This window comes from Spermophilus citellus (genome assembly GCF_964194105.1).
Source record: "Spermophilus citellus genome assembly, chromosome: 1".
NCBI classification, from domain to species: domain Eukaryota; kingdom Metazoa; phylum Chordata; class Mammalia; order Rodentia; family Sciuridae; genus Spermophilus; species Spermophilus citellus.
The window spans coordinates 152,395,115-152,420,779 of NC_138182.1; the positions used below are offsets into that span (position 1 = coordinate 152,395,115).

The 25,665-nt window shown below is 46.1% G+C and overlaps 1 protein-coding gene across 1 annotated transcript; it reads left to right on the forward strand.

Moving 5' to 3' along the window:
• Positions 1 to 4,998: 4,998 nt before the first annotated feature.
• Positions 4,999 to 18,980, forward strand: GRM6 (glutamate metabotropic receptor 6; the record flags this gene model as incomplete). The annotated part of the gene is made up of 10 exons (XM_081304831.1): positions 4,999 to 5,505; positions 8,372 to 8,588; positions 8,895 to 9,030; positions 10,097 to 10,251; positions 11,282 to 11,422; positions 11,529 to 11,733; positions 13,430 to 13,571; positions 13,659 to 14,282; positions 16,857 to 17,168; positions 18,783 to 18,980. 10 exons carry the CDS (start codon positions 4,999 to 5,001, stop codon positions 18,978 to 18,980), a joined length of 2,637 nt encoding a protein of 878 aa, XP_081160957.1.
• Positions 18,981 to 25,665: the final 6,685 nt, after the last annotated feature.

Here is a 25,665-nt window from a genome sequence, read left to right on the forward strand (position 1 = left end):
TGGTAAAAGGAACAATCCAACAAGAATAAATATATATGTCCCAAATGTCAGTGCACCTAGTTACATAAACAAAACAAAACTTCCTGACATTAAATCCCAGAGAGACCCCAAAACATAATAATAGTGATTGATTTTAATAAACCCTTATCACTGATAGATCATCAAAGAATAAAATCAATTAAAATATTTCAAACGTAAATCAAATGGACCTAATCGACATCAATATTTCACTCGAAAACATCTGAGTTGTTTTTCAATAACCTTGTCCAAAATAGGCCATATTCTAGGTCACAATGTAAGTGTTAGCCAAATACAAAAAAAAATCAATATAATCCCATGCCTCTTAATGGGATTGAAATTAAAAATCAACAACAAGAAAAATAATAGAAATCACATAAACACATGGAGATCAAATAATACTCTTTAAATGAAGAATGGATCATGGAAAAAATGAGAAAAGAAATCAAGAAATTCTTAGAAACAAATGATAACAGAGATACAACATATTAAAATCTCTGGAACAATATGAAAGTTGTTCTAAGAAGAAAATTTATAGCATTAAGGGCCTACATTAAAAAATAAGATGATGCCAAGTAAATAAGCTTATGCTCCACCTTAAGGTTTTAGGAAAGGAAGAATAAACTAATTCCAAAATCAGTAGAAGACAGTAAATAATAAGAATCAAAACAGAAATTAAAGAAATTGAGAATAAAAAACAATACACAGGATCAGTGTAACACAGAGTTGGTTCTTCAAAAAGATAAATAATATTGACAAACCCTCAGCCAACTAGCCAAAAGAAAGAGAGGAAAGACACAAATAAAATCAAAATTAGAGATGGAAAAGGGATCACCACAAGCTTCTGAAACCCAGAGGATCATTAGAAACTATTTTGAAAATTAATAAACTGGAAAATCTAGAAGACACTGAGAAATTTCTAGACACATATGACTTTCCCAAATTGAACCAGGAAGATACAGAAAACCTAAACCGACCAACATCAAGTAATGGAATTGAAATAGTCATCAAAAGCCTTCCAAGAAAGAAAATCACAAGACCAGATGGATTCTCAGCAGAATTCTTCCAAACCTATAAGGAAGAACTAACACCAACATTTCTCAAATTATTGCATGAAATTTAAAGGGAGGGAACACTCCCCAAATCTTCCTATGAAGCTAGTATAACTCTGATACCAAAACCAGATAAAGATACATCAGAGAAAAAAAAAAACAACTTGGCTCCAGAGGCTGAGGCAGGAGATCGCCAGTTCAAAGCCAGCCTTAGCAAGGTAGTAAGCCCTAAGCAACTCAGTGAGACCCTGTCTCTAATAAAATACAAAAAGGGGCTGGGGATGTGTTGCTCAGTGGTTAAGTTCCCCTGGGTTCAATTCCCCATAGCAAAAAAAAAAAAAAAAAGAAAGAAAGAAAGAAAGAAAGAAAGAAAGAAAGAAAGAAAGAAAGAAAGAAAGAAAAGGCCATGTAGGCCCCAATGAGAAGGTGATCAGTTTGGAAGAGAGAGAAAGTGAGAAAATAAATTTTGTCTATTTAATGATCCAATCTACTAATTCTGTTATGGCTGCCCAACTAAGACATGGAGTCACCAGGTCAGGTACAAATCAGAATTTTGAGTAGACCTTTTAAATTTTATCTCAAACGTTTTGTAAAAATTTTTTGGTCCTTCACTGAGTCCAAACAACTGCACAAGAATACTGTTAGGTGGCTCTGTGGCCTGGATTGGGTGTTCCCACAGGGCATTCTCCCCCACTGGAGGTAGGCTGGGGAAGCCACTGGTTCTCCAGGTACAGTTCTGAGGAGGTACGGGTAGGAGGAGTCTGGGAAGAACCTTTCATCCAGACTCTTAGCCTTTTTTTTTTCAATCCTTGCAATTCTAGCTGCTCTTTACTTTTTTCTTTTCTTTTTCTTTTTTTTTTTTTGCATGTAATAGAATTTTATTTATTGTATAGAATTTTTATTATTTTCTTAGGGAAAGGGATGGGGGTGGGTAAAAGTGAACAAAGATAGTCGAAATGTACAAAGGCTTGGTTAGGGAAGAGGAATAAGTCTGATTTTTTTTTAGATCAATTGTATAGAATTGTGTCTGTAGCTAATAATTGAGTATTCTATATTTAAATTTGTTGAGAGTAAATTTCAAATGTTCTGATCACAAAAATTGTTGAAAATTTGAAGCTCTGGGATCGGAAATGTAAAGCACATTGAAGTTATAGTCCTGGACCTTTCGCTTTATCTGTATTCGTCAATGAATATGGAGTTGAAGTCATCAACTCAGAAGTAAGGTTGTTGATTTTTTAATATATTTATTTATCTTTTTTTTTTAGTTGCAGTTGGACCCAATACCTTTATTTCATTCATTTATTTTTATGTGGTGCTGATGATCAAACCCAGGGCCCCGAGCATGCTAGGCAAGTGTTCTACTGCTGAGCCACAATCCCAGCCCTGCCTGTTGTTGATTTTTTTTTAACCTCAGGTTATCTGAGCTGTGTGGCCTTGGGGGAACTGCCACACCTCTTTACCTGTTGTCTGTGGAGGTGGACCATGACCTTCTGCTTCTGCATGGGGCTGAACTGATTATTGTTTCTCTGTGCCACCCACCTTCCTGCCCCTCCTCTTCTTCCTTGGCTGCCTCCTCTCCTCTGCTCAGCTCCCTAATGTTGAGTTAAGGGTCCTGGGGCTCCACTCTCACCCTCTGTCCATATTCTCTGACCAAGTGAGTTAATCGGTCTCACTTTAAATATCCCACTATCATTGGTGCCACTTCATCTTTATCTGCTGCTCTGGCCTCTTCCCTGGATTCCAGAGTCATAAATCTATCAGTGGACTTAGCCTCCCCATCAAATCTAGAATGCAATTCTCAGCTTTCCTGTGTCTGAGCCTAAATTCTTGACTTCTGCCCTCATCTGACCCACTAGACCCTCTTCCTGGTACTCCCCGGGTTAGGCCTTCCTCTCTCATGCTCAAAGTCAATTCTTTCACACCTCCAGGGCCTGGTCACAGGCACTCCTGTCCCCTGCCACACTGTGAGGCCCTCCTGAGGGTCCTCTATCTTTAGATTCTACTTCTCAACAGTCTATCTTCCACTCAGGAGCCAGAAGATGCTGTGATCATGTGAATCAGGACCCTGCCCTGTGGTGTCAGCTCTCTGACCCCTCCTAAGCAGAAAAGGGCAGTAAGGGGTCATGTGAGACCATGTGCCTCAAAGGCCCAGTTTGTACACTTTTTTTGCAACTTCAAGCTCTGACCTAGCATCACCTAATGTCCCATCCTTCCCAACTTGAAAAAGCAAGGGTAGAAGCTGAGGTGGACCCCAGCCTCCTGACTCCCAGCTTCCACCAGAAAGATGACTGGATAGTTCTGGGGACAGAGAATACCAGGGCCTGTGGGTGTGAGAGGGGAAGAAAGCAGGGGGATGTTTCCTGCTTGCTTCCTCTGCCAGCCATGCCCAAATCCTCATGGCCACTCTAATCCACCCTGTTTAATGAAACCCAAGCCGGCTCAGGTCCCCGTCCACAAGCTTGCTAATCTCTGCAGCTGGACAGGCTCACCACCTGTCTCCAAGACACTATTTGCTCTTTCAGCATCAGAGAGCCAAATCCCATCCTCAGACGGGTATGATGGTAAAGTATATTTTGACCAAGCTCCCTCATCTTGGCCCTCTGAGATGGGGAAAGTCAAGTACAGACAACCTTACACAGTGTGAGTCAGCTCCAGGGTCAGTGCTTCAGACCCCAGAGCCCAGGAAACCTTTGCAAGTGACCACAGGAACTCCACAGTGGTCCATCCTTGGGTATAAGAGACCCTATGGGAGCTGTAGGGTATAAACACAGTCTTGACCCTTTCATCCTTAAAAGGCAGTGTGGGCTGGTAGTTTTGCATCATTCTGGATGCAAATCTGGATGCTGACATACTCCCTTTGAGCACTCTACTTCCTCATCCGCAAAATGGGGCTGATGCGAAATGTCTCTTCATACATACAACAACAAGCAGGGCTGTTGTATGTTTGCTAATGTTCAGGATCTGCTGGGGCTTGATTCATTCCTGCCTACCAGAGCTTTCTTCTCCTTTGTTCCAGTCCATCTGCTGGCTCACTCAACCTCTGACCCTGTCACCCTCACTCATGGGCTTTGCAGCAAGGTCTTGCCAGGAGAAAGCCAGGGGAAACCCTTAGCAGCGGAAATTTAAAAAGACTGATGGCCAGGAAAGAGCGAGAGACAGAAAGGGGGCAAGAAAAATCGACAGAGAGAGACGCAGGGAGGCAGAAAGAAGAGAGATTTTGGAGAAAGACAGCAAGCCAGAGTCAGGAACAAAGAGATACTGAGACAGGGAGGAGAGAAGAGGAGAGGAGGAGAGGGAAGGGGAAAAGAGGGGAGGGAAAGGGAGGGGAAAGGGAAAATGTGTGCCAGAGACAGAGTCTGGAGTCCGTGAAACTCCAAGACAAGCAAACAGAAAAGAAACAAACCCAGGGAGTCAGCGAGGGAGGGAGAAATGTGGAAAGAGCGGGTTCCACCATCCCCCATGCTCAGGAGGGGTCTCTGCCCTCGCCCTCAGGGTGGTTTCCCATCCTTCCCCGGAATCCTTAAATCCTCTCTCGCTGAGGGCTCTGGGCATCTGTCACAGACTTGTCCTGAACCGACAGCTGCTGGTGCAGGTGAGAGTGGCTACAGAGGGGTCCTGGGTGTAATACTGGGGAGGAATCCCGAACAAGAGGGGATGTCGGGCAGGGGCAGAATTGGAGGGGTGACGACAGTGTTTGGGCAAGAGGGTTCATAACCTGGGTGGAGGCAAGGAGGAGAACTGGGAAGACTGGCTGAGTTGATTGCCCAACTGGCTCAGACAAGATCCCTTGTGCGCCTTTCCTCTGTGTAGGGCCCGGGGCTCCCTCCCTTTTCCCGGACCCTGGGTGTGTTCTTCTTCCAGGTCTCTAAGCTTTCTTCTGTGCGAACGTGTACTCTCTTCAGTCTTTTCTCCCACAGTCCCTGAGCCAATGGCGCGGCCCTGGAGCGCTGGGGAGTCACTGCTGCTGGCGCTGCTGCCGCCGCTGGCGTGGCTGGCGCAGGCGGGCCTGGCGCGCGCAGCGGGCTCGGTGCGCCTGGCAGGCGGGCTCACTCTAGGTGGCCTGTTTCCTGTGCACGCGAGGGGCGCAGCCGGCAGGGCTTGCGGTCAGCTGAAGAAGGAGCAGGGCGTACATCGGCTCGAAGCCATGCTGTATGCGCTGGACCGCGTGAACGCTGACCCGGAGCTGCTGCCCGGCGTGCGCCTGGGCGCGCGGTTGCTGGATACCTGCTCTCGGGACACGTACGCGCTGGAGCAGGCGCTGAGCTTCGTGCAGGCGCTGATCCAAGGCCGTGGCGACGGCGAGGAGGCGAGCGTGCGCTGCCCTGGGGGCGTCCCTCCGCTGCGAGCTGCGCCCCCGGAGCGAGTGGTGGCGGTCGTGGGCGCTTCGGCAAGCTCGGTCTCTATCATGGTTGCCAATGTCCTGCGCCTGTTTGCGGTGAGGGCTACGGGACCAGTTCTGTTCCCAGCCTCTGTCTCTCATTCTCACCTTTGGGGTGGCTGATGCCTTTCTTTCCTTACTTCTTTCTGAAGGATTCTCTGCTTTAATCATTCTAGTTCACACAGATTCAAAAGCTGTTTCAAAGAAACACTGGCTTTTGGGACAGCCCAGGCCAGCATCAGATCACACATTCCCTCCAGCTCCTTTGTGTGAATTAAGGACTAACAAGAATGCCCCTTCCTCCAGAGGATGCAGCCTGCTGCTTTGGGTCAAATTGGCTAGATGAGGGCAGCTGGACTTCAGTCCCCACTTGCTTCACAGTCCGTATTTTGTGCACACCCTGCACATCCGTGGAAGGTATTCCTGCCTTCTGGGCCTATTGGAGCGCTCTGGTAATGGGGAGCTTTGTGTTTGCCCTTCTTGCAGAGGAGCAACTGGGACATAGCCCTTAGCTATCCAGAGGGATGGATAGGCCTGAAAGATCTAGCACCTTTCTCCTCTTGTTTGATCATTATTTAAATTTGATTTCAAAAGTCTGCCTTTAATCCTCTTTCAAGGAGCCTATGACTGTTTATCTGCAGTGCCCTTCCATGCTAGGCCATGTGGGCCTGGACTGGCCCTGCATTGTCATCTTTGGGGAACTGTCCTCTGCAAAGGGGCAGTATGTTCCTTGTAGTTCTGGGGGACAGAGATTGGGGCCATAGAAATCAGGGATCTGGGGGCCTTTGGCATCAGAATTTGGGGGCTTTCTTTAGTAGTCATTCTCTGGGGATTATGGGATGGTTTTACTAGGGATCTGTGCAGGGAGGAGGGCTTTGTCCTTCCATGTTTCTGTGAGGGGAGGAAGGAAGGTTTGCTTCTACCTGCCTAGAGGAGGAGACTTATGTATCTTGAGAGTTTTTGGTTCTGTCCAAGGGAGTGTCTGTTTCTACCATGCTGGGACTCTTGTCATTTGCTTACATTAAATCACCCCCACCACCACTTTGGATGGCAGTTTTGATGTAGAGCATACAGACACACCTTCTCTTCCACATGGAGAAGTGGTCTGGCTACCCAGGATTTTTTTTTTCCCCCTGTGCCCCTGTGGACCTTTGTGGCTATCCCCAACCCTGCCTGGTGCTCTGGTTTCTTTTCTTTTCCATTTCCTTTTTTTCCTTCCTTCCCCTCTTTCTTTCTTTTTGTGGCATTGGGGATGGAACTCAAGTCCTCATGTATACAAGGCAAACACTCTACCACTGAGCTACATCCCCAGCCCTTTTATTTTATTGTGAGATGAGGTCTCCCAGAGTTGCCCAGCTGGCCTCCAACTTTTGAGCCTTCTGCTTCAGCCTCCTGAGTACCTGGGATTATAGGTGTGGGCCACTGTACCTGCTGGTGCTCTAGTCCCCCATCCCCTTCCCTTCTAGGTCAAGTGAAGAGATCTCAAACTCCAGGACCTTCAGGGGCTATGTGGGGGCTGTAGTTGAGAGAAGCAGGACTGGCTGTGCCTAGGGCCCTCTGCTGCCAGCTCAGCCCAAGACTGAGGTTGGGCAGCAACTTCCTATTTTCAGACACCCTCTCTGCTTGCTTGAAGTTCACGAATAAATAAATAAATAAAATTAAAAATAAAATTTAAAAAATTGTAACCGTGGACCAGAGACTGTTTTGCAATTCTGGTTTAAAAGATATGATGAGGTATTTTGAGCTTATTCCAAAGCCACATACCATGGTCTCAGGCATTTGAAATTAACTTCCAGAAGAGGGTTCAATCTGCATGGGAACATTGTCCTGAAGGTAGTATTGAGGAGTTCCCAGGGGGCCTCTCTCTGCCCCATTTCTCTGATTCCTCTGTCTTTCTTCTTATTTTTCTATCTCCTTGTCCCTCCCAAATCTGTTCTCACTCCCTCTATCTCTCTCCTTCCCTTCCTTCCTGCCCCGTCCTTCCCTCTTTCCCTGTCTGTTCTCATCCTCACTCTCCATTTCCCCTTCCTATACTGTCTTCCCACCCCACACCTTCTGTCCTACTTTCAACAGCCCTTCCATCCAGAACCTCCTCCTTCCTGACCTTCACACAACTCTGTCTTGTTCCCGCCCTTCCCAGGTGTGTCTTTTTTTCTTGTTCCCTCACTCTCCTGAGTGCATTTTTTTTTTTTTAAATGTGGTCTGGCTCCTCACTTTCAGTCAGCCACTCTCTTCTCCTTATTTCCGCAGCTGTCTGCCTCCTGGCTCCCAGCTCCTTTCATACTTGCTCCCCAGGTCCCATACTCTTGCCCCTCCTGAATGGGCTCAGCTGGCCCTATAATCCCTGCTATTAATCGCTCTAATGCACTCAGATAAAGCCCAGTTTCAAATGAGCCCTCTGTTAGGCTGGACACAGTTGAATCAAACAGCCCCCTCCAGCCCCTGTCTGTTCTGACCCTCCTGTGACTGCCACCTGCACAGACCACCCCTTTGTGGGAATTTTAAAAAATGCTTTCCTCTGTGGCCGACAAGGATGCCCCTTTCCCCAGGCAGGTGCAGCTGTGTGCAGCACCTGGATTGGTTGCAGGTTGGATTTCAGCCTCCAATTCACCTGGCTCCCATATCCATGTTGAGGACAGAGCCTGCACAACTGTCTGTGGGGTCCTGCTCAAATCTCTGAGCCCTCTTACCTTTCATATTGCATCAGGTCCAGTCACAAAATTTAGCCCTTGCCCCATACCTTCTGGCCTCTCTTGGTGGACCTCAGCTCCCTACCCCAAACTTTCCCTATGCCACCAGTGTCCCCACTGGCCTCCAGAGCCCTTCCCAAACTGTGTCCCATGCATGTCCTGAGTCCCCATTACCCTCCCTCCCTAGGGTTACTGACCTTCATCCACAGCGCAGCTGTCCTTCCTGCCTCCAGATACCCCAGATAAGCTATGCCTCCACGGCGCCAGAGCTCAGCGACTCCACACGCTTTGACTTCTTCTCCCGAGTGGTGCCACCCGACTCCTACCAGGCCCAGGCTATGGTGGACATTGTGCGGGCACTGGGATGGAACTATGTGTCTACTTTGGCCTCTGAAGGCAACTATGGCGAGAGCGGTGTTGAGGCCTTTGTGCAGATTTCCAGGGAGGCTGGTGAGCTGGGGGCAGGGAGGTCTCAGGCATCAGGATGTCTATAGAGGGCTGAGCCAAGGGCCATCAGATGGGGCACTGGGTCTCTGGTGGGGACTTGGCTGTGGTTACCCTGGAGGGCACTCCAGGTGGGTAGGTGTCCTTGTCCTGATCTGCCAGGTAGGGCCCAGGCGAGATTTCACCCCTCCAGACCCCTCAGCCAGGCCCCTGGGTGCTGTGTATGCCACATACACAGTCATATGCAGAGGTAGCCAGGTGGGTGTGTGGGTGGGTGGGGTAAGAGCTGACTTTGGCATCCCCGACACCCAGGGGGGGTCTGTATTGCCCAGTCCATCAAGATTCCCAGGGAACCAAAGCCAGGAGAATTCAACAAGGTGATCAGGAGACTCATGGAGACACCCAACGCACGAGGGATCATCATCTTTGCCAATGAGGATGACATCAGGTGGGATGGGTGGCACATGCATCACTGTTTTTCAGGACCCCTCCTGAGGGTCCTGCCCCTTGTTCTTATTCATCCCCTGCCACTCAGGCCCTCCCTCCCTTCCCTTTCATTTTATATCCAACCCTCTCCATGCTTTTTCTGCTATCATCTCTGAGTCTGGTGTCCCCAGAGATGAATGAGGCTTGGTCTGGGTGGAGATGTGCAAAGCTTCACCTTCCGGGAAACTAGAAAAATATGTCTGTTTTTACCATTCACCATGGGAGAGAGAACTTGCAGACAGACCTAAATACAGAAAATGAGCTATCAGGGACAGAGCCCTGGGGGCAAGAAATCACAGACCAGACCCTGAAACCTGCATGGTCCAGTGCCAGCAGGGGAGTCTTCCTTCAGCCTAGGAGGCTGGAGGTGATATTGGTGGAAGCATTAGTGGAGGGGATTAGCTTCTGTCTGGCCTTGATTTTCTCCTGGAAAATTTGTAAAGAAAAGAGGTCCAGTTAGCACAGTTTTGGAGGCTTAAAGTACAAACAGCATGGTACCAGCTCTGGTGAGGGTCCCCTGTGCTGCATAACATTTTGGCAGATGGCTGAGAGAGAGGGGGGGGGTTACATGATGAGATAGGAAGCCAAACAGAGGGGAGGAGCCAGGATCACTCTTTTCTAATAACCACTCTCAAAAATTAACCAGTGTCTCAATTCCTCCTGAGGGTGAAGCCCCTAATAATCCAGTGATTTTGAACTAGGCCCCCTCTAAAAGTTCCCACCACATCCCAACTTTGCCACACTGGGGACCAAGCTTCTAACACATGAAGTCTCTGGGGATACATTCAAACCATACCCAAACCATAGCACCCTCTGGGGCCAGTGTGAAGTGGATTATAAGGTGCAGAGCCAGTGGGCAGTGTGGGAAGCCCAGGGGAAGTATCCTGAGTACCTTGCACCCTATTTTCACTGATTAAACAAGGGCCCAGTGAGTGACGTGGAGCAGGACAGAGAGAAGGGAACGTGACAAGGGTTAAGATGGACAGGGGTGCTGGGCCCTCGCTCACCCCCAGCTCTGTTTCTACCAGGAGGGTCCTGGAGGCAGCACGCCAGGCCAACCTGACTGGGCACTTCTTGTGGGTTGGCTCAGACAGCTGGGGATCCAAGATCGCACCCATTCTGAACCTAGAGGATGTGGCTGTGGGGGCTATCACTATCCTGCCCAAAAGGGCCTCCATTGACGGTGAGTCCAGGGATGCTGTGTCCTCCCCATCATCCCTTCTCGGTGACACTCATTACTCAAATCTATATAGTAGGTTCCATAATCAGATCCCGTTAGGATTCCCAGATCCTGTGATTCTGAGATTCTGTGACTATATCCTTCTAAGCAGTGTTTGAATGAGATGGTGTAGGAGGAAAGGAACATACCACTCTTTGTACAGGGTAAAGAATTGTGCTTTTTTTTTTAATTTGGTGTATGTACTTTTGGTTTTACCAGATATTCTAAATTGAGGGGTGGTGAGGATTCGGAATGTACTGTCCTGTTGATCACAGTGATGAGGCCTGCCGCCACACCCCCTCACATCCCGTCTGTGAATATTTGGATGAATCCAGCAGGGATGGTTCACTTTACAACAAGGTTGCTTATTTCCCCAAAGTATGAATTGAAGATGTCTCAATGATGTGCTTTAAGGCTATATTATGAAAACCCAGACTCTGATGAAGGATGAGCCCTGCTTTCCAGAGGCTACTAAATTTTTGAAAGTGTACATCTTCACACCCTTTCTTTTACCTAGCATGCAGTTAGTTGCAAGTGACAAATTGGACTGAGAGTGGTTTTAGCAAGAAAGGCATTTCATCACAAGAAATCTGAAAATAGTGATTTCAGATGTAACGCATGAGTCAATAGTGTTCTCAAAACCCTGGGCTCTGTTTACCTTTCCATTACACCCTCCTCTGTGGTTACTTTATGTCTTTGTGCTTTTGAATTCATATTCACAATATAGATGCTGAAGCTCCACCCATTACATATTCACAGCATCATCCTAACCTAGAAAGAAGGGGCAGGGATAAAATCTTTCAAGAGGTGAGGCTCTGAGTTTGTATCAGTATGCAAATTCTACCCTGGAAGCTCCGGGGGTTTTGAATTCACAGTCTAGAACTTGGTCACATGGTCACTCCTGGATGCAAAGTGAGCAAGTGGTAAAGGGACACAGGAGAACCATGACTGGTTCAGTGGTCACCGTTCTCCTTTCTTTTTTCCTCACTCTTAGGATTTGACCAATACTTTATGACTCGCTCCTTGGAGAACAACCGCAGGAATATCTGGTTTGCTGAGTTCTGGGAAGAAAATTTTAACTGCAAACTGACCAGTTCAGGTAGCCAGTCAGATGATACCACCCGCAAATGCACAGGTGAGAGCTGCCCAGGCAGGACTGGGAGGGTGATGAGGAAGAAGGTGGGAGGCCAGGGTTGGTGCATGGGGGTCAGGCACACTTCCTCTGGGCATCCCTAGGACAGGTGAAGAACGCATCGGCCAGGACTCTGCCTACGAGCAGGAGGGGAAGGTGCAGTTTGTGATTGATGCCGTGTACGCCATTGCCCACGCCCTCCACAGCATGCACCAGGCGCTGTGCCCTGGGCATATAGGCCTGTGCCCAGCAATGGAACCCACTGATGGCCGGACACTGCTACAGTATATTCGAGCTGTCCGCTTTAATGGTGAGTGGGAGCCCAAGCCCTTCAATAGTGAAGGAAGCCAGCTGAGATGAAGTTCTCTTCAGGGTTGGGGACAACTCAGGATGGAGGGGATGGAAGAGGCAGAATGGTAGAGTGGAGGACTGAGGAGACTAGAGACTTGAACCAAGTTCTGGTCCCCATTTGTTAACCATTCTCCTTCCCCAGGCTTCAGCACCCTCTGCCCCAATTTGCAAAATTCAGATGTTGGAGAATTTATCATGTGTTCTGCTGGGAACTCTCAGTTGGGTCGTGCACAACTTTCCCCTCAATTACACAGAGCTTAGAGGCTTTCTGTGTCCTGGGCCTTATGCTGCCCCAGCTAGGCTCTGAGCTGCTTGAGCATAAGGAATGAGTCTGACATGTCCCCTGGAACCAGCAGAAGGCTTGTCACATGTTCAGGGCTCCAAATAATGACTGTGAATAGACCCCAATGGACTCAAGCTGTGTGTGGTCTACAGGTAGAAAGATACTTCTGTTCAATTACTGTCCTTCATAAAATCAAAAACTCTGTTCCTCCACCAAATATTTACTGACCATCTTGCCATGCTCCTCGCTAAGGAATTCAACTTCATTTTCCTCCAGACCAGCTCTACAAGCTGGTAGAACAAGCTTCTGAAAGAAGTAAAGCTGATTGTTCACATTGGGACCAATTTCATGGTGTTACTCAGACTTTGTACAAGTCATCCATCAGTCCAGATAGCCACACTTTTTCTTTTCTTTTTAGATTATGGTAAAATACATATAATAAAATTTACTGCCTTCATCATTTTTAAATGTACAGTTTAGTAACAAAATATATCACATTGTTGGCAACCATAGTCACCCTCCATCTCCAAGAACCCTTTTCAACTTGCAAAAGTGAAACTCCATACCTGTTAAACAACAGCTCCTCATTGCCTGTTCTCTACCCCCACAATCACTGTTCTATTTTGTTTCTGAATTTGACTACAGTAGCTACCTCATGTCAGTGGAATCACAAATGTATTTTTGCATTTGGCTTCATTTAGCATAATGTTCTCAGGTATCATCCCTGTTGAAGCATGTATCCAATGTCCTTCCTTTTCAGGATGAATAATATTCCATTGTATGTATAGATCTGTTTCGTGTATCCAGTTCACTCATCTCCAGACATTGGATTTCTTCCACTTTTTGGATATCGTGGATAGGGCTGCTGTGAACATGGATGGACAAATAGCTCTTCGATTCCCTGCTTTGCATTTCTGGGGTACATAACCAGGAATGAAATTGCTGGATCACATGCTAATTCTATTTTTAATTTTTTGAAGAATTACCATACTGTTTTCCATAGTGACTGCACCATTTTTCATTCCCATCAAAAGTGCACAAGGGTTCCACTTTCTACACATCCTTACTAACACTTGTTATTTTCTGTTTCTTAGTAGTAGCCATCCTAATGGACATGAAATGGCATCATGTGTTTTTGTGCTGCTTGGGATCCAACACAGAGCCTTGAACGTGCTGGGCAAGCAGTCTACCACTGAGCTATGCCCCAAACTCCTTGTGGTGGTTTTAATGTGAATTTCCTTGATTAGTGTTGTAGTGCATCTTCTCAGGAGCTTGTGAAGCTCTTTCTTCATCCTGGCCGGCCCTCAAGGACTCGCCAGGAGGCGGAATTTCATGGGCTGGAACAGCTAAGGATGACAGCTTCTCTCTCCAGGCAGCGCCGGAACCCCAGTGATGTTCAATGAGAATGGAGATGCGCCCGGGCGATACGACATCTTCCAGTATCAGGCAACAAATGGCAGTGCCAGCAGTGGCGGGTACCAGGCTGTGGGCCAATGGGCAGAGGTCCTCAGGCTGGACGTAAGTGGCACAGACCAAGGTCTGGGGGTAGGTGATGGGCCCTTAATTCCTGGCAGTAGAGGTCACTGGCCTGTTTCATCTATCCAGGTGGAAGCCCTGCAGTGGTCAGGCGACCCACGCGAGGTTCCCATTTCCCAATGCAGCCTCCCCTGTGTGCCCGGTGAGCGTAAAAAGATGGTGAAGGGTGTACCCTGTTGTTGGCACTGCGAGGCCTGCGATGGGTACCGCTTCCAGGTGGATGAGTTCACCTGTGAGGCCTGTCCCGGGGACATGAGGCCCACGCCCAATCACACCGGCTGCCGCCCGACGCCCGTGGTGCGCCTGACCTGGTCCTCCCCCTGGGCTGCCCCGCCCCTCCTCCTGGCCGTGCTGGGGATCATGGCCACCACCACGGTGGTGGCCACCTTTGTGCGGCACAACAACACCCCCATCGTCCGCGCTTCTGGCCGCGAGCTCAGCTACGTGCTCCTCACCGGTATCTTCCTCATCTATGCCATCACCTTCCTCATGGTGGCAGAGCCGGGGGACGCCGTCTGTGCCGCCCGCAGGCTCTTCCTGGGCCTGGGCACCACTCTCAGCTACTCCGCCTTGCTCACCAAGACCAACCGCATCTACCGGATCTTTGAGCAAGGGAAGCGCTCGGTCACACCCCCGCCTTTCATCAGCCCCACCTCGCAGCTCCTCATCACCTTCAGCCTCACCTCCCTGCAGGTGGGTCCTCAGGCCTTCACCCCTGTGACAGGGAGGATGCACTGGGGGTTGGGCTGGGGTCTGTCCTTAACCTTAAAAAAAAAAATCAGAGAAATGGTGTTTCTAGAATCATTCTTTTCCTTTGGCTCCAGTTCCAAAAACAAATAAAAAGCTGGGCGGAGTGACGGCGTGCCCATAATCCCAGAGAGTTGGGAGGCTGAGACCGGAGGATCGCAAATTCAAGGCTAGACTCGGCAACTTAGTGAGGTCCTAAGCAACTTAGTGAGATCATGTCTCAAAATAAAAAATCGAAAGGGACCAGGGCTGGAGCTCACTGGTAAAGCACCCCTGGATTAAATCCCCAGTACAAAAAGAAAAGTAATTAAATAGTTAAAAACCACAAGGGGTAGAGCCCTACTCTTGAGTATTCTAAATGAAAACAACTCATTTTACTGCTCAGTCTTGGAAGAAAAAATGGGTCAGTAAGGTGAGGAGGCTGAGCATCCAGCTCTTTTACTGAATAACAATGCCATGATTTTGATAAATTGAATGTGCTCTTCCAGAGTTTGGCTCACATTATGAAAATAGGGTAAAAACATACATGACTGATTTTCCTGAAACAAAGACTCTGTTTCCTAAAGGCAGTTACTTCTGCTCAGTTCACTGGGGTGATAGAAAAGAGAGGCCCAGGGACCAGTGTTTTACTGTGGAGCAAAACATTTAATTCCATTAAATGGCTGGTATTTCATGATGTAATGAGCATTAAAAATGGAGTTCCCATGGGGTTTTTCCCTAAGACAGTTATATTGCAGCACTGGGCATGACTCTTATCATCTGGAAAGCCTTGGATACTTCCTGAGCAGAGGCATGTGGCTTGGGGAGGTGGACCAGGTGCGACATGGCAGACCCAGCCAGGCTCTGTGTTACTTCACTCAGCTTGTTTTGACATGACATATTCTCTACTGCAGGGGATCCCTTCTCCCTACCCAGCTCTGCATATATCATGTTCATTTCCACCCATGGCCTTGATTAATGTAATTCTCCATGCCTTGAGGGTGCGTCTGTCTTCTTCCAGATCACACACCTGGAGCTTCCCCTCCTCAGTCCATGATTCCCCTCATCCACAGGATAGAGATGCTTACACTACATTCAGTGTTCCCCCAGACCCCAGGATCATTTGCCTAGTTTCACCTCTTTGGACTCCCCACATTACATCCCCATTTCTAGAAACAACAGATCTTTTAAAAGAGCCACTCCTTCAGCTTCACTAGGCATTTCTACCAATATGATGAATGTAAAATAGTATCTAATTGTTCCTTTAATTTGCCTATACCTAATTCCTAGTACACTGGGCCTTTGGAATTTCCTCTTCTGTGACTTACCTGTTCCTATCCATTGCTTATTTTCTATTATTTTGTAGGACATCCTTATAAGTAAGTACAGGGTGAAGATTTGTTATGAATTATATGGATTGCAAACCTGGTAAGGGTATGTTCTGGTTGCAATTCCTGTGCATCACCAGCCTTGGGTTTCTGATGTGATCCCTACCACCCCCCCCAAAAGCCATGTTCTAAGAGGAATATCCACGTTGCTTTCCTGGACAGGATATGGCTTTTATTAGCCCCTTGTTTATGGAGTTGCTGCCATTGAGATAATCACAGAAAGGTGTTCCTTCTGAGTGGACAAATTATTAGAAAGTGTCCCTTCTCCTGGGATGCACAGCATGACATTGGAGTGTTAGCTAGGTTTCAGCCCCACCTGCCCATCTGATCAGGCACTCTTGTGTAGTGAACAGCCTGCATGAACATATGCACAGCCTCCCCAGGGTCTCACCTTTATGCAGCATCTTAGCTTCTGCCCCTTAGCAGCCATTGGCTCAAGGTCATGCCTCCTGACAACATGGAATTGAAATTCCTTGTTCTGACTCTGATGCTATCCAAGGCACTTCAGCATCAGCTCACCTTCTTACCATTCTCCATTTGTTTCTCTTGCCTGTGATGAGCCCGTATTTTGAGGTATGCATTCATACATAATTTCATGATATTTTGTCCAATAGTTCTCTGGATTTGGATAAGAAAGTGGGTCCTCAGGAATTAAGTTTATCCTGTTGCTAGATGTGGTCAAGCTAGTATTTTTACATCTGTGGAATGGAGATAATGCCTATGTGGGACTTGTGAGGAAAGAATACCTCTTTTGGGCCTGGCCCTAATTGGTGACACCTGCACCAGCTGCTCCCCCTCTAAGATGGCACTGTGTCCTAACAACAGATTATGATGTCCATTCTGTAAATGGAGAAACTGAGGCTGAGAAAGATGATATGTTTAGTACTTTGAAGGAACTCAAGTAAATGGCATTGATAATGGTTAGAGAATGTCACGTTGCCCCTTACCCAACACATACCCTCATATAGCCCTTCTTTTGGTATGTCCCCTCCTGGACTACTCTCTCTTCTTCATGGTGGTTTTCTTGTGCCTAAGCATCTACTCAGTAGTCAGGAGCTTCAAAGGAATCCTAACCTGCCTAAGACCTAGGGTGGGGACTGGGGCAGGTGTGTCTAATAGAGGGGTGTCCCTGACCCGGTGTTGGCTTCCACAGGTGGTGGGTGTGATAGCATGGCTGGGGGCCCAGCCCCCACACAGCATTATTGACTACGAGGAACAGCGGACGGTGGACCCGGAGCAGGCCAGAGGGGTGCTCAAGTGTGACATGTCGGATCTGTCTCTCATCGGCTGCCTGGGCTACAGCCTCCTGCTCATGGTCACGTGCACTGTGTATGCCATCAAGGCTCGCGGTGTGCCTGAGACCTTCAATGAGGCCAAGCCCATTGGCTTCACCATGTACACCACCTGCATCATCTGGCTGGCTTTTGTGCCTATCTTCTTTGGCACTGCCCAGTCAGCTGAAAAGGTAATCAGGCTCGTTTCCTGTCAATTGAAGGGCTTGACTGTGCCAAGAGTTGGGCCACCCATCTGGATGTTTCATGATTTGAATGATTACTTGGTTGATTCATTCATGTACTTAAATATTTACTCATTAGTTTTTAAAATACCCCTGTACTTGTTCATTCAGCCATCCCTCTCTTGCTTTGTTCATTTGTTCATCCATTCTTCTAACACCTCTTCTTTTTTTATTGTTGTATGTTCAAAACATTACATAGTTCTTGACATATCATATTTCACATTTTGATTCAAGTTGGTTATGAACTCCCATTTTTACCCCGTATACAGATTGCAGAATCACATCAGTTACACTTCCATTGATTTACATATTGCCATACTAGTGTCTGTTGTATTCTGCTGCCTTTCCTATCCTCTACTATCCCGCCTCCCCTCCCCTCCCCTCCCCTCCCCTCTTCTCTCTCTACCCCCTCTACTGTAATTCATTTCTCCCCCTTGTATTATTTTTCCCTTTCCCCTCACTTCCTCTTGTATGTAATTTTGTATAACCATGAGGGTCTCCTTCCATTTCCATGCAATTTCCCTTCCCTCTCGCTTTCCCTCCTACCTCTTATCCCTGTTTAATGTTAATCTTCTTCTCATGCTCTTCGTCCCTACTCTGTTCTTAGTTACTCTCCTTATATCAAAGAAGACATTTGGCATTTGTTTTTTAGGGATTGGCTGGCTTCACTTAGCATAATCTGCTCTAATGCCATCCATTTCCCTCCAAATTCTATGATTTTGTCATTTTTTAATGCAGAGTAATACTCCATTGTGTATAGATGCCACATTTTTTTTTATCCATTCATCTATTGAAGGGCATCTAGGTTGGTTCCACAGTCTTGCTATTGTGAATTGTGCTGCTATGAACATCAATGTAGCAGTGTCCCTGTAGCATGCTCTTTTTAGGTCTTTAGGGAATAGACCGAGAAGGGGAATAGCTGGGTCAAATGGTGGTTCCATTCCCAGCTTTCCAAGAAATCTCCATACTGCTTTCCAAATTGGCTGCACCAATTTGCAGTCCCACCAACAATGAGCAAGTGTACCCTTTTCCCCACATCCTCGCCAGCACTTGTTAACACCTCTTCTTAACTACATTCTTCCTAACTTCTTTTTTATTCAGTTTCTTCATACTCTTTATACCACTTAACACAATCTAATGGTCCATTTCCTTAATGATTGATTCATAAATATAGTAGAACCTTTGTTCACTTGTGTTACCCATCTACTTGTCCATTTGATCCTTTCTGTATGCCCTATTTATTCATTCATTTACATATTTGGAACATGCTGTTTCCTTCATTAACATACTCAAGCCCTTTTTAGGCATAGGGACCATTTTCCCAAGTGTGTCTCTAGTCTTAACAACCCACACAGCCTGGTCACTCACCTTCCTTCCTGCTACACCAGAGCCACACTCTGCCTGCCAACTTCTTAATGCCACTGGTCTGTGCTTCTGCTGCCATCCTGTCCTAAGCACTCATTGTCATTCACCTCCAGTCGAGGTGGAAACAGGTGTTGGAAGGGAGAGGAGTTGGGAGAGAACAGGCCTGATTCCCATCTCATTCCCTCCTCCATGGCTTAGATCTACATCCAGACCACTACACTGACTGTGTCCTTGAGCCTGAGTGCATCGGTGTCCCTCGGCATGCTCTACGTGCCCAAGACCTATGTCATCCTGTTCCATCCAGAGCAGAACGTGCAGAAGCGGAAGCGGAGCCTCAAGGCAACCTCCGCTGCGGCCGCCCCACCCAAGGGCGAGAACGCAGAGGACCCCAAGTAGCAGGGTGGTGTGTGAATGGGGCTGGCTGCTCTCTCTTGTCCTCTGTTCCCTGCTTCCTAGTGGGAGCTGTAGAGTCTGGGTCCACAGTGAACAATCAGAGGCAGAGTTTATGAAGCCCATACCCAGCATAGATGGGCTGGCCTTAAGAAAGAACTGGAACCTCACTTTACATTTGAGCTCTGCTTTTCTATGTATGTTGGCTTCATATTTCCTTCCTGCAGATCAGACTTTCTACGCAAGGTAGGAAATAGTCACTGACAGAATTCTACCTCTAGAGAGGGACTAAACTCACTCTCTGGTTTGAAGTTCGGAGATCATGATTAAGCCCCAGGGTGAGTTTCCATTCCTCAAACAACCACCCTAACCTGAGGAGTGGGCATTGCGTAAGATCCTGTCAATCCCAGGATGAACTCCGGGGTTGGAGTTAAGGGGGAGCAGTCTCCAATGAGAGGACACCTATGGGTCTGTACTCCGACCTGAGTAACTTGGGCTCCAGTAATACTCTGCTCCTATAGAGGGACAAACCCTGGGGAGAGAGCCCTGTGAGCAGAGATGGAGCTGTGGCAGACACCAAAGTGAGCCAAGAAATTGGTGCACACTTTCCCGTGGGATCTTTTCCCATGTACACTCCCTTAAATTGCCCAACCTTAAGAAATTCCAATGCACTTCTGTGGATTAGTGGTGTGAGGAACAGGATGGTATTTGCTGCCCTCTGATGGCTGTGTGGGGTTGTGTTCAGGAGGTCCCCGTTGGGACCAATGACGAGTTGTCTCTAGGGTGAGGACTGATTCCAAGCACATAACATAGGATGAACACAAACATGTTTCTTTCCCAATATTTTCTGGGAGGTCGTTTTGGAAAGGTGAGCATGAGGCGTGGGGAGGAAGATGCTTGGAGTACAAGACACATGGGAGTTTAGTTTCTGATACTCTTTAAAACAGCTGGGTTTCAGTTATGGAACTTTGTTTCCCCCGGGGGTAGAATTTAAATGTATTAAGTTGACTTTGGTTTACCATGGATTCTCTAGTATTTAATGTCTGGAACTAATTTGTCGACACTGAAGAACACTTCATGCAGACTCTCTGATGCACCATGAGTTTTGACCTTGGGACTAAGTGATTCTGCGTTCTGAAATTAACAGGGCTTCTCTTCAGAATAACATTTCAGGTGTACAGATTCTCCTTCCTTACTTTTGTTGTGTTCCTGGGGTGTTCCATAGTGTGAATTATGAAGTTTCATTTATTGCTGTCAAAATTCATTTTGTAGGACTTCTTTCCTGTGTGGGCAACCTCATGTGTGATGTTTTCTTGGTAAAAGCCTTTTCAACATTAGTGCTTTAATAGGGTTTTGTTTTCCTATATTTTTAGAGTAAATGAGCTCTGATCTCCAAATGAAGTTTTCCTCAACTGTTTCTTCCAATATAAATTCTCTGATGTACTGAGTTTTGATTTCTAGTTTTTTCTTCCCCTGATATTGGAGCACTTTGTCATTGAGCTACATCCCCAGCCCTTTAATTTTTTATTTTGAGACACGGTCTCACTAAGTTGCCAAGGCTGACCTTGAACTTGAAATCTTCCTGCTTCAGCCTCCTGTAGACACTTTAAAACATGTTTTTTGTAAGGTTTTCCCCATTCTAAATTCTGTGACTTAAAGTTAGAATGACTTCTTAGTAAAAGTATTTTCATGTTGACTGCATTTTAGAATTTCTCCCCAATGTGAGAGGTTTCTTATTTATTCTGGCTTCTGGCCAAAGATTTTCACATACTCCCTCCCCTCATCCTCCCTGGCTTTTTGATGGTAATTGTTTTTTCTTCCCTAGGTGCTGGGGATAGAACCCAGGATCTAGTGCATGCTAGACAAATGCTCTACTTGTTGAACACTGAACAGTGCCCCAGTCCCTGATGGGAACTCTCTGAATGAGTTCTCACTTCCTCTGTGGGCTCTGTCACATGCAGTTTACTTGCAGGTTATCTCCACAACATGAACTATTTTGTGTACTGTGGGGCATCCTCTATTATTAAAGGGGTTCTCATATTTAGTACATTCATGGGGTTTCTCTCCTTTCAGAATTCAATGCACTTCAAAGGGATAATTTCTATAAGAGGGCTTTTCCATATTCAGTGTATATAAAATTTCCTCCTTTCATCTTTGTGTGTGTGTGTTTGTGTGTTTTCACGGGAGGCCTGACAACACCCTAAAGATTTCTCCATAGTTTTTTGCTGCCTAGTTTTGAATTCCCTGATGTTCAATCAAACTAACTCCTGAATAAAGTTGCATTGTTTTCAAAGTATGGTTTCCCTTCTGTTGAATAAGAGCTGAGTTATAACCTGAAAGCTTTTTCTTATCATTGCCCTTGAATTATTTCTCCCAGGTATAAATTATGTTCTAGTGAAAGTGGAGTTTTGAATTAGAGGCTTAGTCCATATTTATCACAATTACAGTTTTTTCCTCCAGCACGAGTTCTCCAGGGCAAAATAAAATTTCATCTTGATGCCAACTTCACCCACCATAACAACTTTATCTAGGGTCCTGAGAGCTTTTTAATATTAATATGTTCTTAGACTTTCATCAGTGTGAATTTTGGGACACATTTATTACACAGTTTTGTCACATTTATTGCATTTTTTGTTCCTTTGAAATTTATATATATTGAAGGCTCTTTTATGAGGGCACTAATCCCCTTCATGAGGGATTAGTGCCACTTTCCTTGACCTAATCACCTCCCTCAAGAATCACCTCCTAACACAATCACATTGGAGGTTGGGCTCTCAACATTGAAATTTTGGGGTGACACAACATTAAGTCTATAGCAACTGTGGTGGAGGATACTAACTAGTCCTCTACTTTCAGTATCTTCCCCCTCTTATTCATCCTACATATGAATCAGAATAGTTGTTCCATGGCATCATGTTGCTGTGACCAATTGCTATAGTCCCAGTCCTCTCCTAGCACCACAATCTGGTTGTGATTCATTCTAATATTTAGCTATACTAAAAAAAAAAAAAAAACAGAAATAGCAGGAAGGATACTTTAATCTAGAGGATCCTGGCCTCAGGTATAGTTAACTGATATGATATGCTGGATTAAGTACTCTCAGGTTATTATACCAAAGTTCATGAATATTGAATTAATTTGTAGTATCAACCTCTGAGTTATTTTTCCCAATGTGAGTTGACAGGGGAAAATCAGTCTCATTTGCCTCTGCCAATCTATACTTCCTTAACTCAGCTTTCACATCTTGAAGTTGTATTATATGGTGGTTGAGACTTCTTGAGATCAACTCCAGCTCTGCTGCTCACTAGCCAGGTGACCATGGGCAAGACCATTCACCTCTCTCACAGTTAGTCAGCTTCCTTAATGATCCCTGCACAGATGCCCCAGCTACCACCCTCACATACCCGCTGACTCTCCCAGTTCCACCACACTTCATGCATGGAGACCCCACTGGTTAATCAAACCTCATAGCTGAGCAGGTTCAGGACTCAATCTCACACCCAAGGACCCCCTAATCACTGATTCCCACTGACTGCTCATTCATTACTATTCCATAAGTACCTTTGGGTGCTTATTCAGTGGACTAAACAGACAAGGCTTATTTCCTTCAAGGGACTTAAACCTTAGTCATAGGGACAAAGAATGAACAATGTACAATATGAATCAATAAATCACATAGTATGTTAGAAGGGGACCAGCACTGTGGAAAATGGAACAGAAGAGTAGCCTAAGTAGATGGGAAACTAGAGGGACAGGCAGCAAGTTTGACAGTGTCCAGAGGAGGCTTCAGTTCAGAGGTGAGGAGTCATCCATGGGGATCTCTGGGGACGGGGGCACCCCGCAGATGTAGTAGTGGGTGCAGAGGCCCCAGAGCCGGGGTGTGTCTGGTGTGTCTGGGGATTCAGCAGAGACTGGATGGCGTAGGAGAGGGAAAGTGAGATATCAGTCATGGTTCTCCAGAGGCACAGAACCAGGAGGATCTATTTATCTACATCGTATCTATCTATCTATCTATCTATCTATCTATCTATCTATCTATCTATCATCTCTGTCCATTTTGTGCTAGTATAAGAGAATATCGCAGACTGGATAATTTATAAAGAACAGAGGTTGATTTCTAAACGTTCGGGGGACTGGGAAGCCCAAGGTTGAGAGGCCTGCATGTGATGTGGGCTTTCTTGCTGTGTCATCCCATTACAGAAGGAAGAGGGCAAGAGGGTGGCACAAGGGGGCTGAACCCATCCATTGATAACTACCCCATGAGCACAATAATGGCATTAATTCAATATAAGGGCAGAGCCCTCTTAACCTAATCACCTCTTAAGGCCCCACATCTCAACACTGTTATGTTGAAGATTCATTTTCCAACACATGAACACATTCAAACTAATGTATACACATAATGTAAAGTGATATCTTTTAAGAAATTGTCTCACATGATTGTAGGGGTTGGCAAGTCTGAAATCTGTAGGGCAGGGAAGCTCAGGCAGGAACTGATGCTGTTGCCTGGAGGCAGAATTTCTTCTCTGGGAAACCTCAATTTTTTGCTGCTGAGGCCTTCAACTGATTGGAGGAAGTCCACCATATTATTGGGCACGATCTCCTTTGCCTAAAATCAACTGATTGGAGATGTTAACCCTGTAAGTTCAGGCAACAAGCAGTAACCAAAGGAGGCAGATTTTAAAAGGCCGCTGAACAAGGCTTTACTGAGACTCACTCCTGGGCAGAACTCTTATCAGACTGACAGAGTGTACAGGAGAAGGGTATGAGGAGAAGCCTGGTGGCGAGGGGGGGGGGAGCTCCACAGGACTGGAATTTTATGGGGCTTACGACAGGAAGGGAAGGGCTTGGGACAGGAAAGGGATTTTTAGAGTCCCTTGTCCCAATGGAGTTGGTCAGGGGAACTGGCTGAGATCCAGGATTGGCCAGGAGACCCTGCTGATTGACAGGCAGTACCATAGTGCCTGATTGATGTTTCTTTCACGCCAGAGGGCTGCTTGGTGCTTTGTTCCTAAGTCACCACCACCAACCTGACAAACCTCATCTATAAAACACCTTCATAGCAGCACCTAGATTAGCATTTTATTAAATAACTAGGTGCTATAGCCAAGCCAGTTAATACACACAGACTAACATATGAGAAAATGGGAACATATGTGCAGTCCCCACAGGCCATTATAGGTATGGGACTTCCTTTTACTGTGAGATGAGGAAACATTGTAGGGTTACACTGGAGCATTTTAAGAGAGGAATGAAATGGTCTGACAAATTTAAAGGACCACTTTGGCTACTGTGTTGATAATATATTAGAAATAGGCTTTTATGTGTGTGTCTTTTCTGTGTATATTACATGTGGAGTTGTATGGCACATTCATTCACTGAAACAACCCTGTTCTCATTCATGCCTGCAAGGTGCATTTCAGAAACCTTTTTTATATATGTCTTTTAAAAATGTCTTATAGGCAGAACCACAGAGCAAACACATTCATCCATTAACATGCACTGCCCCAAACAAGTGCACACTGATATTTTTAGGAACATCTGATGTAGTCTTATATTTTGGGAAGAAGATAAAAAGGAAGAGAGAGAAGGTGAGCAAAAAACTTCTGTTGAAAGACCCCAGCCCCGGGGGATTTGAGGGTCCGGGGGTCTTTCACTGTAAGTCAGAGAGACCAACGAGACTCCATCTGCTTGGGGAGCTTTCCTGGGCCTTGGCAGAGGGATTTGTCATGAATCCGGGACATTTGTTGTCCCTTGGTGCCTATTTGTAAAGTAATAAACCCCTTTCATGTAACTTGTGAGTGTTCTGTCTCACCAGACTCAGGCAAGTAACCAGTACGCAATGGACTGGCTTTGAAAGTATTCTATTCCATTTTCTCATTGTACATACTACAATTACTTGCTAATTATTTGTATTTCTTTCTTTCTTTCTTTCTTTCTTTTTTTTTTTTTTTGTGGTGATGGGGACTGAACCCAGGGCCTTGTGCATGCTAGACAACTGAGCTATATCCCCAGTCCTATTTGTATTTCCTTTTGAAATACCTGTCTTTCCCACTTAACGCTCATGAAGGCAGTTACTATATTCATATACACCACTGTATACTCTCCATGGTTGCCATTATTTATTAAATAATCTCCTATTTCTATTTTTCTGGCCACTAGGCTCAGTTTTTCTCTTTTGGAACACCTCCAAAACAGGCATTACTACCAATAACCTTCTCATCTAACCAGGGTCCAGGACTTGCTGTGGTTATCACAGACTGTGCCCATGAAATATCACAGGGCTATGGTGTCAGGCTCAGATATGTCTGTGAACCCATGGTTTCTGGACTCTCAAGGTTGGAAAGACACCTTGAACTCTTTCCACTACGCTAATCCAGGGCTGAAGAAGGTCTTCTTGTGGAAGAAGTATGTGGTGTGCAAAGCCAGGCTCAGAAGCACAGTTGTAAGACTAAGGACTCACCACACAATTTCCCACTCATGAGCTCCACCCCAACATCTTAAGCCAAATGGCTCTTTAATGTGGCCTACAACACTTCATAAAAGAGGTGCCCTAGAGCTATATCATCTGGAGTTTACTCTTTGATTCATCATTTACCAACTGTGTGACTTACAACAAATTTCAAAGTCTTCCATCAATATTTTATTTTTTTTAAAAAATTGAACATTTTATATTATTTTCTATATATAA